Source organism: Leuciscus leuciscus (genome assembly GCF_965113295.1).
Source record: "Leuciscus leuciscus genome assembly, chromosome: 20".
Taxonomy (NCBI): Eukaryota; Metazoa; Chordata; class Actinopteri; order Cypriniformes; family Leuciscidae; genus Leuciscus; species Leuciscus leuciscus.
In genome coordinates this window covers 36,572,721-36,587,875 of record NC_138744.1, presented here as the reverse complement: position 1 = coordinate 36,587,875, position 15,155 = coordinate 36,572,721, and the positions used below count along the sequence as shown (strand labels likewise).

General features: G+C 36.9%; 2 protein-coding genes across 5 annotated transcripts in view; one reads left to right on the top strand and one right to left on the bottom strand.

Moving 5' to 3' along the window:
- Positions 1 to 396: 396 nt before the first annotated feature.
- nr1d2a (nuclear receptor subfamily 1, group D, member 2a) lies at positions 397 to 12,229 on the top strand. Of its 2 annotated transcripts, none has more exons than XM_082150102.1 (8): positions 397 to 604; positions 2,616 to 2,807; positions 3,224 to 3,312; positions 3,544 to 3,688; positions 4,835 to 5,301; positions 6,957 to 7,142; positions 9,722 to 9,932; positions 11,005 to 12,229. In XM_082150102.1, the coding sequence occupies exons 1-8, from the start codon at positions 586 to 588 to the stop codon at positions 11,199 to 11,201; spliced, it is 1,506 nt and encodes a 501-aa protein (XP_082006228.1). In that variant the 5' UTR covers positions 397 to 585; the 3' UTR covers positions 11,202 to 12,229. The 2 variants fall into 2 exon arrangements, with proteins under 2 accessions (XP_082006228.1, XP_082006227.1); XM_082150101.1 differs by having other exon boundaries at positions 398 to 604; positions 2,613 to 2,807.
- nek10 (NIMA-related kinase 10) overlaps positions 11,405 to 15,155 on the bottom strand; it is a 30,910-nt gene continuing 27,159 nt past the window's right edge. For 2 of the 3 annotated variants that reach the window (XM_082150063.1, XM_082150065.1), the window contains 2 exons: positions 14,241 to 14,281; positions 11,405 to 13,338 (listed from right to left, as the gene is read on the bottom strand). In XM_082150063.1, the coding sequence (XP_082006189.1) occupies positions 13,272 to 13,338; positions 14,241 to 14,281 (108 nt within the window). In that variant the 3' untranslated portion in view covers positions 11,405 to 13,271. The remainder of the gene's footprint in view (positions 13,339 to 14,240; positions 14,282 to 15,155) is intronic. The other variant, XM_082150064.1, reaches the window with a different exon arrangement.

The following is a 15,155-nucleotide window of genomic DNA, read 5'->3' as shown; positions in this document are numbered from 1 at the left end:
TCTTGATATTAACAATTGAATCTGAATGGCGGCCTATAGGTGACATTTTAACTAGTGACAATACAATTACTGATATCAAGAGTTATAGTTTTTACAAGTTGAAATTTAATTATTGATATCAAGAATTCGTATTTCCTCGAGCGACGGCGTCATTGTTGATATCAAGAATTAAAATTTTTCAGTTAATTAATATTTTCTAGTGGAAATGCAATTCCTGATATCAAGATTGGCATTTTAGTTAGTAAAAATTGATATTAAGAATGCATCCCCTGGTGATGAATAAAAGCTAGAACGGCTTGCCATACGATGCGCGGGTTCGGGTGAAAGTGTGTCACTGGGTTAAAGGGGAGGAGCCAGTGACGGAAACACCAGCGAGAGAACATTGAGTTCTGAGCGCTCGTGCGAGACCTGGGAGTTCCTTTCGTTCCATTGTGAGTCGAACGCTCGAGAGAACAGATGAAACACTGAATGATCTGAACAAACACTGGATCTGATCGGCTCGAGTTACACATTAAGCGCTCAGCTGGAATTTTTAGACTACTGACAGGCAGAATTATAGATATCAAGAGTCTGACGACTGAAAACATGCAATCTACAAAGCAAGGTAAGACGTGTCATTATTATTGCTTATAGTTATTATTTATTATGTCATTAATGCACAATTTGATGTATTACGTGTTTAGCATGATAAGGAAAACCAGGCCACTCCTGTTATTTGAAGAAAGGAAATGTTTACAGTTGCAACAGTGAGGATATCAGATGATATTTTGATATAGCCTATATAGCATACAAGATTTCCACTGTCATGGAAAAACCGGCAAGTATTAAGGAATAAGAATGTGATTTCTAGACTCAGACATGTTGAATAGATTTAGTTCCTCTCAAATAGAAGATAGAAATAGCAGTTTTGACCGAAATCCCTATAAAAATCATTTTATTAGAAATCGTATTGGTCATCTTTATTATTATAAGTGCATGATAGCATGTGTTGCTGTTGATATTTGATAAAATAAAATAAAAATGCATTTATTGTTGTTTAATCTACATGTAACCCTCATTCTGTTGTGCATATCTTTACTGATTTATGTGTAAAAAATTATTATAATATCTTCCCCTTGACATATTATTGAAGCTTTAAGCCTCTTTTACTGTATCACAAAGTATATTTTATTTTGTATCTATTTTGTATCTATTTTATTTTGTGATTTAAAGCGCCTTTGATGTGCTTTCGATTGCTTGCATTGCATTGCATTAGTGCATTGCTGTAACGTAGTGCACGTCAAACAGTGTATGTGGGTTAGGAGTGCCCGTGACGTCACGCCCACTCAGTACTCCAAGTACTAGAATGCTCGAGCTCACATGGCTCAGTCATGTGCATGTGTGTACAAGGAGACGAGGCTCGGCCGCTGATTGGTCGTGACATGCCCGATGCGTAATCTCTGATTGGTCGAAATCGGGCGGTTGCATAATTTAGCACACTGCCCTGACGCGAGACTCTGCAGTACCACGTGAGGGAGGCAGTAGACAGCTAGTGACCTAGATATTCTTCCCGTACAAAACACGAGAGGTCCACGTGTGGGTGGGTCTGAGAAACTGAGGGTAATTTAGGTAACCTCCCATGTCCTTTAAAAAACATCTCAAGCACATTTGTACTCAGTGTTTGTGAAGGCACAGGCCGGTTAGTGTAGAATACATCCATTTATGTGCATTTTGACTGCTTTACCCAATAAAAATACATTGATGGTATCAAATAGTTTTTGTTTATATATATATATATATATATATATATATATATATATATATGCATATACCATTATACTCAATGATTACCATAATTTAACTATGGTACAAGTGCTAAAGTCTATATAGTGTAATTAAACAATGCTTTGCAGTTTCATTCATTTAAAACTGGGTCATCATGAGCTGTCTAAAATAGGGAAGTTTGTCCAACATGGGAATTTATAAGATTATATAAATATATAATCAATATAATAATTTAAAAAAAGTCATGCACGCATATTTCTTGTGATTTCTCCATAGCATAGATCCATTGATGTAAGTTTACATAACGCAGTTATACAATGAAAGGCAGTGAAGCAGGATAAACTGTATCACGAGTATAACAGTGTCAGTACATTTTCATTTGTAATGGGATTGATGTACTTTTGTTTTTTGCCTGTATAAGATTTGGTTTTAATATAATAAGCTCACTTTCCACCACAGAATAAAACATTTAAAGGGTAACTGCAGCTTTTTATCTCACAATTTAAAGTTTTTGTTCACAGAGAAACTCAGAATTCCGAGAAATAAAGTCAGAATTCCAAGACGTAAAGTAGTAATTACCCTTTTATTAGTGGCAGAAACAAGATTCCATAAAAATAAGAACATTATTAGATTCATTATTAGACCAGTAGAACAAAAATAACTAAAACAAAGGGGTATTAAAATCTGCTTTTTGCATTTTTGAATAAGAATTTTCCAATCTTTTTTTAATTAATTTTTTTACTAGGAATTGCATATATGTATATCAATTTGTGCATGTTTAGTACTGTGCATAACTGCCTATACTCTTGTAGGCTAAATGTTTTTTTATTATTATTATTATTTCCAAGGAGGCGTGATAGCCTACGTCTGCTCCTCAAGCTCCGCCTCCAGCCTTGAGTCCTGCATGAGTGACAGCTCTAACAGCCAATCCCCACCTCTGCCCACTAAACCGAGTCGTATCACAGACGTGCCCAGCGCTGGCCTGCTGTCGAAGGGCCTTCACCCACGCGACAAGAGCCTCGCTGCCAAGAGCAGCATCACCAGTGAGTTGCAGACACAGAACACTGCCAAGAAGATGTGCTGAATCAGCTTTATATGGGATTCAATAGTCATTTTGACATTGCATTGCATTTTTTTTATCTAGTCAATAATTGTAATCTAGTCAATAAACAATTGACCTAGTACATCTGCAAATAATTGATAGGTGCGTATCAATAAACTAGAAAAAGAAATTCCAACTAGCAAAAAACATTTAGCAATGTTTCAGTCCCATGACCTTCATCAAGCATTTACAATGAAACAAATGCAAGATCGTCAGATTTAAGATACAGCATAACCAATTTTCATGTAACCAAGCACGAACAATAACAACATTCTGTAATCTAGGAAATGCCTAATTGAAATCAATTCGTGCATGTTTTTGTGCACTGGATTTGACTCTTACATGCATATTTTCCAGAGCTCAATGGAATGGTGTTACTGTGTAAAGTGTGTGGAGACGTGGCCTCGGGCTTCCACTACGGCGTTCACGCCTGCGAAGGCTGCAAGGTAAGGACACGCTTCTCTCAGGATCAGATAACAGTTTGAGTCACAATGCGAAAACAAACCTTTTAGCCAAATTCTAGAGCAGCACTGCATGCATACTTTCAAATCAAGTCAAACTTGATTTACTTTGTAGTATTTGGAACAGACCCGTAATATTATTTATATAAATACTATAATAGTATATAAATAAAACTGAGCACTGCTAGGGAATAATTGCACTGATTATTTTTACAGGGCTTCTTCAGAAGAAGCATCCAGCAGAACATTCAGTATAAGAAATGCCTGAAGACGGAGAGCTGCACTATTGTGCGGATAAACCGCAACCGCTGCCAGCAGTGCCGCTTCAAGAAGTGTTTATCTGTCGGGATGTCGCGAGACGGTGAGTTTCAAGCATATTCTTCTTCCTTACGAGCTCAAGCTTTTGGGATGTTGACATTAGGACTTGCACAACTACTTTTTTACTAGTCAAGCAGAAAAATTGTTAAACGGGGAAGAACCGAAAGCATTGAATCTTAAAGAGGACCTATTCTGCCCTTTTTTCAAAGTCTTGATTTTGTTTTTAGGCTCTACTAGAAAGGTTTTCCTGCTTGATTATATTAAAAAACACGTTATTTTCTCCATATTCTCCATTGTTGCGGCTCGTCTCTTCCCAGTCTGTCAGTAACGCTCTGTTTAGTTCCTGGCTCTATGAAGCCCCTCCTTCTGTAAAGCACACTGTGCTCTGATTGGTCAGCTGGAGCAGTGTGTTGTGATTGGTCAAGCACTTCGAGTGTGTTTGGGAAATGTCCCGCCCCTTACCATAACCACCAGTTTCAACCTTCTGGTCTCTTTCTTGAAACCCACACGGAAGTGACTTAAACTGCAGTTCATCGACTGGCCACTAGAGACCGGCTGCAAAAGAGAGTCAATCCCATAGACCCGCATGTTAAAATGCCCAACTTTACAGCAGAAAAAAATATGTTTACAGTCTGGTGCAAAAAGTGGTTTTGGTCTATATAGCTAATTTAGCCCTTCATGACGACTGTGAGGGGGGTGAAATTTTTTATAACTCATCCGTTTAAATTATATTAAGCCTTAAAGTTCTGCATAATTAAGGGCGTGGCCACTTGAGTGACAGGTGGATTGCCGCTGATGTCACTACTAGCCGTTTGTCTGCTGTCTGTTAGCGTCACGTAACCTCAGCTAATCCGCCTCTGCCCATTTTCGTTTATCCGGGAGTGACGCTGCCAAGATGGCGACCGCCGGCTCCGCCCACTTTGGGCTTCAAAAATGCTCTTCAGAAACACTACGGGTGACGTCACGGACACTACGTCCGTATTTCTTTACAGTCTATGGTTTCAACACACTACTAACTAACTCAACCAGGCCCCGCCCCTTTATTCTGCATATTCATTATTTAAATAAGGAATATTGTGACGTGTTCGTTCCCGGCACTGATATAGAGAAGAACTCAGCAACATTAAACGCACTAATAAGTTGAACATGCAAAAAGGCATAATTCAATAAACAATCTGTCTTTTTTCAGCTGTGCGATTCGGACGCATCCCGAAGCGGGAGAAGCAGCGGATGCTCCTGGAGATGCAGACGGCCATGAATAACATGATGAACAACAGTCAGCTTCAGCACATGCTTCACGTCCCGTGTGCCATCGAGACCAGCAGCTCCTCTTCCCTGTCTCCGCCGGCTTCTCCTCGGTCCTCCTCGGATCTGTCCCGGGACTCGGAGTCGAGCGCTCCCATGGACACGGCCTCGTCTTGTTCCTCGGACAGCGGAGAGGAGGATTCGGTGAGCAACGGACTCGTTCCCCGTAAGGATCTGTTCATGTTCAGCTCATCCGGCTCTGAAACGCCTGGATCATACAGGGAACATGTGACGGCGTATCATGTGACCCAGCCGTGCGTTCAGAGCCCTTGCATTCGTCAGACGGAGAACTTGTCTTTCCACGGGAACAACATGAACAAACTCCAGACGGGGGGAAACAGACGACATCTGGTTAGTGACCCTCTGCTGTTTATACATCAATATTAGCAATAATAACGTAGGATCAGTGGTGTTATTGTTAACTAAAACTAGTTTAAAGAAAGTTTAAAGAAACTACTACTAAAACAGTTTTTCTTAACACCTTGTGCTTTGTTGAAAATCCTTCTCCTGGTCAAAAATCCTTGCTTGTAAATCGTTCATTGTGCTAGATATTATCATCAAATACTGGATTCAATATTTTTGTCAACTTCTTTGCTTTCAATTAGCACAGGTTAAGTATTTATTTTTTGGAAATGATTGATTGTTGGCACCAAGCCTATTCACCTGGTGCTTTTGTTCCTCTTGTAAGTCACTTTGGATAAAAGCGTCTGCTAATGCATTCATAAATGTACACATTTTTTCAAGCTCGACACAATGCATTATGGGATTGCATTCTCTGCGAAGAACACATTCCATAATATATACTAATATACATAATACATACATAATATACATATCTTTGTGAGAATTGAGATGTGCTGCGATCTTGCTGCTCAAGACCATCTCGGCAAATAGCGATTAACGACCAAAGCACAATAAATATAACATAACAACATAACATCACAAACGTCACAACCTATTTCTTTATTCCCTATTTCCTATTCCTATAATCTAATATTATAGACACTGTTTTCATATAAGTTTATATATTTTTTATATTAACGTGTGCATTTATGAAAATGAGTAGCTGTGTGTTACGTATGCTTTGTCAATGTTCAAACGATTATTTTTAATATGCCAATAAAAATTACTGCCGCTTTCTTAAGGTCTTTATCACTTTTTATTGGTCTTCTGGGATTTTTAACGGTTCAATTCTCTCAAGTCTACATTCGATGCATCCTCGATATCAAGAACATATCTTGGCACTTTCATGCGTCCTCTGTACTTGCACACTTGAGTATTGCAATTGACCCTTCTCAGGGAGTTTGATTGACAGGCGATCTGACCAATCATAATCCACCATTTTTGTCCGACAAATCAGTCAGGAGAGTTAGTAGATTAACGTTGGAGTATTTAAACTTGAAAAGCGGAGTGTAGTCCTGACGTCTTTACGCGGTTAAAACAACATTCCTTCTGATGTTCATTCATGTTTATTTGATGCTATAAATGAACTAGAAGGAAGAGATGATCGGTTCATGAGCAGCTTTAACTGAGCGATCTGTCAGACACATTAAAGAGCCACAAAACGGTATTTATTGTTTAAATTTCGTTAAAAAAATTTGAAAGTTGAGACTTTGTGTCATATCAAAAGTAACCCAAAAGTAACCTGGTCTGTCCTGTCTGTCAGCGCGTTGTGTCCTCTCTGCTCCGCGATGTGTATTTCACTGTGTGAGAACATGGTGTGTGAGAGCGGCATGGCTTGTCGGACATAGCAACAGTAACTAAAGGGGGCGGGTCTTTGCGAACGGTCAATTGAACTTCAACGGTTGATGATGACGTAGTGTGAGAACACAAGGACGCAAGATCGCTGAAGAACACATTGAGAAACAGCCACTGTCTTAGAATTTTGCCAAAAGAATGTATCTTTCTATTTTTTGGAACAGCCAATGATAGCACACCAATGATTCCCAGCACAAAAAAAATACAAAATTTTAGCACTAAATTTGACTCTGTTGGTCTTCTCTCAGGTGTGTCCCATGAGCGTCTCCCCCTTCGTCGACCCCTGCAAGCCTGGTCATGAAATCTGGGAGGATTTCTCCAAGAGTTTCATCCCTGCTGTGCGAGAAGTCGTGGAATTTGCCAAGCGGATCCCTGGCTTCCAGGAGCTCTCCCAACACGACCAGGTCAACCTCCTCAAGGCGGGAACATTCGAGGTAAAGCAACACGACTCCCGGCGCATTTCAGTCAGCAGAATCTGTCCATCAGACTCCTAAAGCCGGTTCACACTGTGTGATTTTGGCCACGATTTGACCGACTGAGATACATTTTGCAAATCCTAAAAGATTCCTCTGATCCTAGGCTAAAATCTGAAGTCTTTGATCGTTAGTTTGACATGTTCACCGACAGCCGGTTCATTTGACCTCCATCAAAATTCTGTTATTGTCAGAAGATTTGACTCCTGCAGTTTGACTTCTTGACGATTGTCAAATTGTATTTGTTTTTCAAGACAAGCCATGACCAAAATTAACTTTAGAGATTTCTTTGTAGCCACCGTTTAAATCCCGCGTGTAATGCAGCTCACCGTCACCCAACGTGTCATTGATTTATGATGTAAAACTACGGACAAGTTTTCTTGCGTGTGTCCGTTTTTAACGCGTCTTGACTGTCGTAGTGTGACATTAATGACAACTGAGATCTTACAGTGTGACATTAATGACAACTGAGATCTTAAAGTGTGACATTAGTGACAACTGATATCTTACAGTGTGACATTAGTGACAACTGAGATCTTACAGTGTGACATAAGTGACAACTGAGATCTTACAGTGTGACATTAGTGACAACTGAGATCTTACAGTGAGACATTAGTGACAACTGAGATCTTACAGTGAGACATTAGTGACAACTGAGATCTTACAGTGAGACATTAGTGACAACTGAGATCTTACAGTGACATTAGTGACAACTGAGATCTTACAGTGAGACATTAGTGACAACTGAGATCTTACAGTGAGACATTAGTGACAACTGAGATCTTACAGTGTGACATTAGTGACAACTGAGATCTTACAGTGTGACATTAGTGACAACTGAGATCTTACAGTGAGACATTAGTGACAACTGAGATCTTACAGTGAGACATTAATGACAACTGAGATCTTACAGTGTGACATTAGTGACAACTGAGATCTTACAGTGAGACATTAGTGACAACTGAGATCTTACAGTGAGACATTAGTGACAACTGAGATCTTACAGTGACATTAGTGACAACTGAGATCTTACAGTGAGACATTAGTGACAACTGAGATCTTACAGTGACATTAGTGACAACTGAGATCTTACAGTGACATTAGTGACAACTGAGATCTTACAGTGAGACATTAGTGACAACTGAGATCTTACAGTGTGACATTAGTGACAACTGAGATCTTACAGTGACATTAGTGACAACTGAGATCTTACAGTGTGACATTAGTGACAACTGAGATCTTACAGTGTGACATTAGTGACAACTGAGATCTTACAGTGTGACATTAGTGACAACTGAGATCTTACAGTGAGACATTAGTGACAACTGAGATCTTACAGTGTGACATTAGTGACAACTGAGATCTTACAGTGTGACATTAGTGACAACTGAGATCTTACAGTGTGACATTAGTGACAACTGAGATCTTACAGTGTGACATTAATGACAACTGAGATCTTACAGTGTGACATTAGTGACAACTGAGATCTTACAGTGTGACATTAGTGACAACTGAGATCTTACAGTGAGACATTAGTGACAACTGAGATCTTACAGTGTGACATTAATGACAACTGAGATCTTACAGTGTGACATTAGTGACAACTGAGATCTTACAGTGAGACATTAGTGACAACTGAGATCTTACAGTGGGACATTAATGACAACTGAGATCTTACAGTGACATTAGTGACAACTGAGATCTTACAGTGTGACATTAGTGACAACTGAGATCTTACAGTGTGACATTAGTGACAACTGAGATCTTACAGTGAGACATTAGTGACAACTGAGATCTTACAGTGTGACATTAGTGACAACTGAGATCTTACAGTGTGACATTAGTGACAACTGAGATCTTACAGTGTGACATTAGTGACAACTGAGATCTTACAGTGTGACATTAGTGACAACTGAGATCTTACAGTGAGACATTAGTGACAACTGAGATCTTACAGTGACATTAGTGACAACTGAGATCTTACAGTGTGACATTAGTGACAACTGAGATCTTAAAGTGTGACATTAGTGACAACTGAGATCTTACAGTGAGACATTAATGACAACTGAGATCTTACAGTGTGACATTAGTGACAACTGAGATCTTACAGTGAGACATTAATGACAACTGAGATCTTACAGTGTGACATTAGTGACAACTGAGATCTTACAGTGAGACATTAGTGACAACTGAGATCTTACAGTGTGACATTAGTGACAACTGAGATCTTACAGTGTGACATTAGTGACAACTGAGATCTTACAGTGAGACATTAATGACAACTGAGATCTTACAGTGTGACATTAGTGACAACTGAGATCTTACAGTGAGACATTAGTGACAACTGAGATCTTACAGTGAGACATTAATGACAACTGAGATCTTACAGTGTGACATTAGTGACAACTGAGATCTTACAGTGAGACATTAGTGACAACTGAGATCTTACAGTGTGACATTAGTGACAACTGAGATCTTACAGTGTGACATTAATGACATAAATCGCAGTGTATAATGTTCTCCTGTTTCCCTCCGCTCAGGTTCTGATGGTGCGCTTCGTGCCGTTGTTCGACGTGAAGGAGCGCACGGTGACCTTCCTCAGCGGGACGAAGTACAGTGTGGATCTGTTGCACTCGATGGGTGCCGGAGAGCTTCTTAACTGCATGTTTGAGTTCAGCGAGAAGCTCTCAGTCCTGCAGCTCAACGAGGAGGAGATGAGCCTGTTCTCTGCGGTGGTGCTGGTGTCTGCAGGTACAGCGTGCAAAAACACATCAGCTGAGCATCAGAAGCGTGCAGTTTATTTACAGTTTTCTTTAAATACTATAGATTAACCTATTTTATTTTATTTGTTTTATTAAGATTATTTTAATTAATATAAATTATTTGTAGAATAATATTTATTTATTATTTTTTTTAACAATTTTTATTTTTTTTTACTATTTTTTTATATATACACTTTTATATTTAATTATTTATTATTTTATCTTGAATTTCTATCAGTCCAAACAGCACTGGGTATTGGGTATTAGTGTTTAGATGCAATTATATACTAAACTATTTATTGATACAGATTGGTTTTGCTATTATAATATACTGTAATTTTAATAATCATTATAAAAAAAATTGTATATATACATTTAATTTTTTTGCATGCTTTTGCAGACCGGCCATCAAGAATGTAAAAGGCATATAACAAAAATGACTAAAACTTAAACTGAAATTAAAGTTTATTTTAAAATTTAAATTAATATGAATTATTTTTAATAATATTTTTTAATGAATTTAAATTATTTGTTTAAATAATTATTTCTATATTATTTATTTTTAAATTATAAACACATTTAAATGTATTATTAATGTAAATAAAGAAGAATTTTTTGCTATTTATTATTTATAAATTATTTATTTTTAAATGTATAAATACATTTATAGACAAAATATAAATTTAATGTAAATAGAAAATAATTTTTTTGCTATCAATTTATTATTAATAAATTATAAATTTTTAAATGTATAAATGCATGTATTGACAAAATAAATACATTTATGCTATTAGTTTATTATTTATAAATTTGTTATTTTTAAATTATAAATATATTTATAGACAAAAATATACATTTAATATAAAGAAATAATAAAATTTTACTATTCATTTATTATTTATAATAATTTATTTCAAAATGTACAAATACATTTATAGCCAAAATTAAAAATGTATGTAAATAAAAAATAAATGTATGCTACTTATAAATATTGGCACACAAATATTGGTTACAAGCTTGCAACTGTCATCTAACGTGAGCATTTTTGCGTGCCCTTGCAGACCGATCGGCCATCGAGAATGTAAGTGGCGTGGAGGCCCTTCAGGAGACCCTGATCAGAGCTCTGAGGAACCTGATCATGAAGAACCACTCGAACGAAGCCGCCGTCTTCACCAAGCTTCTCCTCAAGCTTCCCGAACTGCGCTCGCTCAATAACATGCACTCGGAGGAGCTGCTGGCCTTCAAAATACAACCTTAAACACAACGGTGCTTCCCTTTACTCTCTCTCCGTCTGACCAATCTGGGCTGTACAATTTTTACTCTTGAATGTATTAAACAGGCTTTTTTTATTCGATCGTTTTGTGAATAAAGAGTCGCATTCAGAAACTTTCAGATGATTTGAAAGCTATATTAGATATCATTGTGATTTGCTCATTTACGCACAAGCAGAGGTTGTCTACATTTCTTTTTTTTTTGGTAAAACACTAGACTCTTCTTTACTTAGTAGCATATCGTCTTTTCATTATGTGCAATCGCTGCTAACGCATGGCTAGTCGTATAAGAGCAGCTTTACGTCTTATCTAGTTCAAAAAGAGTAAGTCTTCTTTAAAAGATTGATTATGTGTTGTAGAAATATATATAAATATAAGATGTGATCATTTTTTTTCTTTTTCTTTTTTGAATGTATGTCTGTTTCTAGCAGCATGTTGGCATCGTTTTAGCCTGTGTAACAGGACGATGCTTTTGCACGAGGTGTCGAGGAACAGATGGGGTATTAATGCTCCCCTGACACCATAATAACGGAGAGCAGTCACTTTAAATGATGTTTTTATATAGACCACGTACAGAGAGGTGTTATAAGTCTTCCATTATGCAGCGGGAAACATGTATAGTGGACGTGAACAATAGTACGCTTCGTGCACAAGTGAAAGAGATGGAGTTTATTTATGGATCTTTGTACAGATTGCCTTATCACTCTTTGCCACATCTACGGACATGGGTTTTGTTTTTCTCCTCGGTGATGATCGCAGAGCAGGGAAACCATGTTAAAAATCCCAGTTATTTTGGGATGCACTGCTCCCGGTTTACTCTATGCATTTGGAAACAGCTTGACAACAATGAACATTTCTCAGCCTATAACCAATAGGAAAATGACGTACTACTCCCGCGTTCAGCTCTGCTGTGTCCATGTTTTTCAGTTCCTTATAAAATAACAGTGCAGTATGTATAGTTGTGTATATCTATTTGAAATATATCATTATAAAGTAAATAAATATTTACTTGTCATTTGTTGTCATGCCTCTTTATTGCACTTCATATCTTGTCCACTAGAGGACGCTGAAGAGCCAAAATGGGCTGTGAACCTACTACAACACATACATACATACATATATATATATATATATAGCAATGCACATGCATATACAGTATATATATATATAATTTTTTTTTTTATGTTAGCTGATGCATTAACTAATGTTAGCAAGTGAGACCTTACTGTAAAGTGTTATTAAAAAAACAATAAACATTGAGGTTCAATAGCCTAACACCACTGGTTAAAATGCAATGCAACTTAATATAAACTCTAATTACACATTTTGTATTCTTACATTTGATTAGTGTCCTAGAAATAGCACAGAACACTAAATATTTCTTTTCAGTTTTAAACTTTATTTTATTTGCAGGGTTAAAGTTTCATTTTTTGGGCCCCACTGAACATCCATAAGAGATAGAAAGACAAACAATGTTATAATAAAGGCTACACACACACACACACACACACACACACACACACACACACACACACATACATATATAAATCTTCTGAATTTTGTTAAGTGTTCCTCTGTCTATTTTAACATCTCCTGAGTGGGAGCAATAAATTGTCTAGAATTCATTTAGTTAGGAAAAAATAAACTACTAATTTTAATATTTAAACTGTATTTTAATTCATATGTATGTTTTGTCCAAAAAAAAAAAAAGAATAACCAGAAAAAGTAGGGAAGATCACACACACTAAAGTGTGTGAGAAGGGTCATAGCACTTGCATATTGTTGTCTACTGTGAGTTTCACTGCTTCTATTGCTCTCATTTGTAAGTCGCTTTGGATAAAAGCGTCTGCTAAATGAATAAAAGTAAATGTAAAGTGCACAGATTCAAATGAGGTAAATCATCTATGTGCGTGTATTGACTATTGCAATCTAACATCAGGTTAACACGTGTTCTTCAGATGCACATAATCAGCTTATGATTCATAAAGGTCATCTTTGCATGTGTCACGTTTGACCTGAGATGCCGCTGCGTCTCCAGACACGATGACAGCTGTCAATCACTGAAGAGCTGCAGATCTGAGTGTTTGAGGACGCTTCGTTCCTGCTCCTGAATCCAACTCGCTTCTGCAGTTCACACACACACACACACACACACACACACACACACACACACACACACACACACACACACACACACACACACACACACACACACACACACACACACAAACACACACACACACACACACACACATCAGAGAATGAGTATCTGTACTTTATCAGAGTATTTTTTCTTTTGGGAAACTTTTCCTTTTCCTTCACTGCAAAGCAATATCATACTTTATACTCCACTTAATTTCATAAAAACACATCTTTCAGCGATGTCTGATTCACGAACGAGCCGATTGTTTCCAGTGAACCGGTTGAATTGGTTCATAAATAACACTGAAGGATTGATTCAGGAATCTGCAGCTGTTCTTGAATGATCTGGTCAAAATGTGCTGCGATATCGTCATAGCTTGAATGGTGCAAAAGCCTTGTAACTTATGTCAGATTTTAGTATCGATTATTGTAAACAAAAATCATATTTAGGTCATTACTATCAGTTACTTGTGAACTAAATCTGCTGTAAAACTATTCAAAAGATTTTTTATTTTTTTTTGAAAGAAGACTCTTCTGGTCACCAAGGCTGTCTTTATATAAAAAAAATAAAATAAAAAAAACAGGAATATTACAATTGCAAACAGCTGTTTTCTATGTGAATATATAGTAAAGTGTAATTTATTCCTGTGATCAAAGCTGAATTTTCAGCATCATTACTCCAGTCTTCAGTGTCACATGATCCTTCACAAATCATTCTAATATGATGATTTGATGCTCAAGAAACATTTATGATTATTATCAGTGTTGAAAACAGTTGAGTTATTTTTGCGGAAACTGTTATGCATTTTATTTTTACAGAATTCTTTGACTTGATTTGTGTTCTTCCACCAACAGAAAACAGCTTGACTCAGAGTAAGAATCACCTGTAATAGCCGTTCTCCTCCAGCACGTCCTCCACCATGCTCTGAAACACCAGACAAAACACACAGCTGACAGCTTATAGAACACACTCGACATTACATTACAGTCACAACCTTTAAAACATGGACATCATATGTGACATCATATGTCTCGAGTCGCACGGGTATATCTGTGGCAATAGCCAACAATACATTATATGGGTCAAAATTATCGATTTTTCTTTTATGCCAAAAATCATTAGGATATTAAGTAAAGATCATGTTCCATGAAGATATTTTGTAAATTTCCTACCGTAAATATATAAAATGTTTATTTCTGTGAGTGAATGCAGCACAATCGTGAACATAAATGAACAACTTTAAAGGAGATTTTCTCAATGTTTCGATTTTTTTGCACCCTCAGATTCCAGATTTACAATAGTTGTGTCTCGGCCAAATATTGTCTTACTCTTATGATAACAAACCACACATCAATGGAAAGCTTATTTATTCAGCTTTATGATGATGTATAAATCTCAATTTCAGAAAATTGACCCATGTGACTGGTTTTGTGGTCCAGGGTCATATATTAGTTATGTTTCTGTAATGACCCTTAAGTGAATCTGGGGTGAATGAACTAATTCACTACTTTAGTTTGAGTTTACTTCAGTTTTATGTCTCTTGGCACTGGCAATTTATTCATAAATATTCCAGATAATTTTTTCTTTGTGTAACCAAATTATTTGCATGTTTTCTTGGGCATATTCATTTCATTGCTAATCAACTGTTTCTGTGTCCTCAATATCACCTTACATCTTGTCTTTCCTTTTAAAGCCACCATGAAATAAAAAAAATCATTTTATGGAAGTTTTTTATGGAATATTGCCGTGTTTATAATTTATCCATGCTCATCATTTTTTTAATTCATGTGCCTCGTAA

What these genes read in the sequence shown, in the direction of transcription:
- nr1d2a (XM_082150101.1), top strand. An exon ending in TCAAGGCGGGAACATTCGAG is followed by an intron (nt 7,143 to 9,721) that starts GTAAAGCAACAC and finishes CCCTCCGCTCAG; the next exon opens with GTTCTGATGGTGCGCTTCGT. An exon ending in GGTGGTGCTGGTGTCTGCAG is followed by an intron (nt 9,933 to 11,004) that starts GTACAGCGTGCA and finishes GTGCCCTTGCAG; the next exon opens with ACCGATCGGCCATCGAGAAT.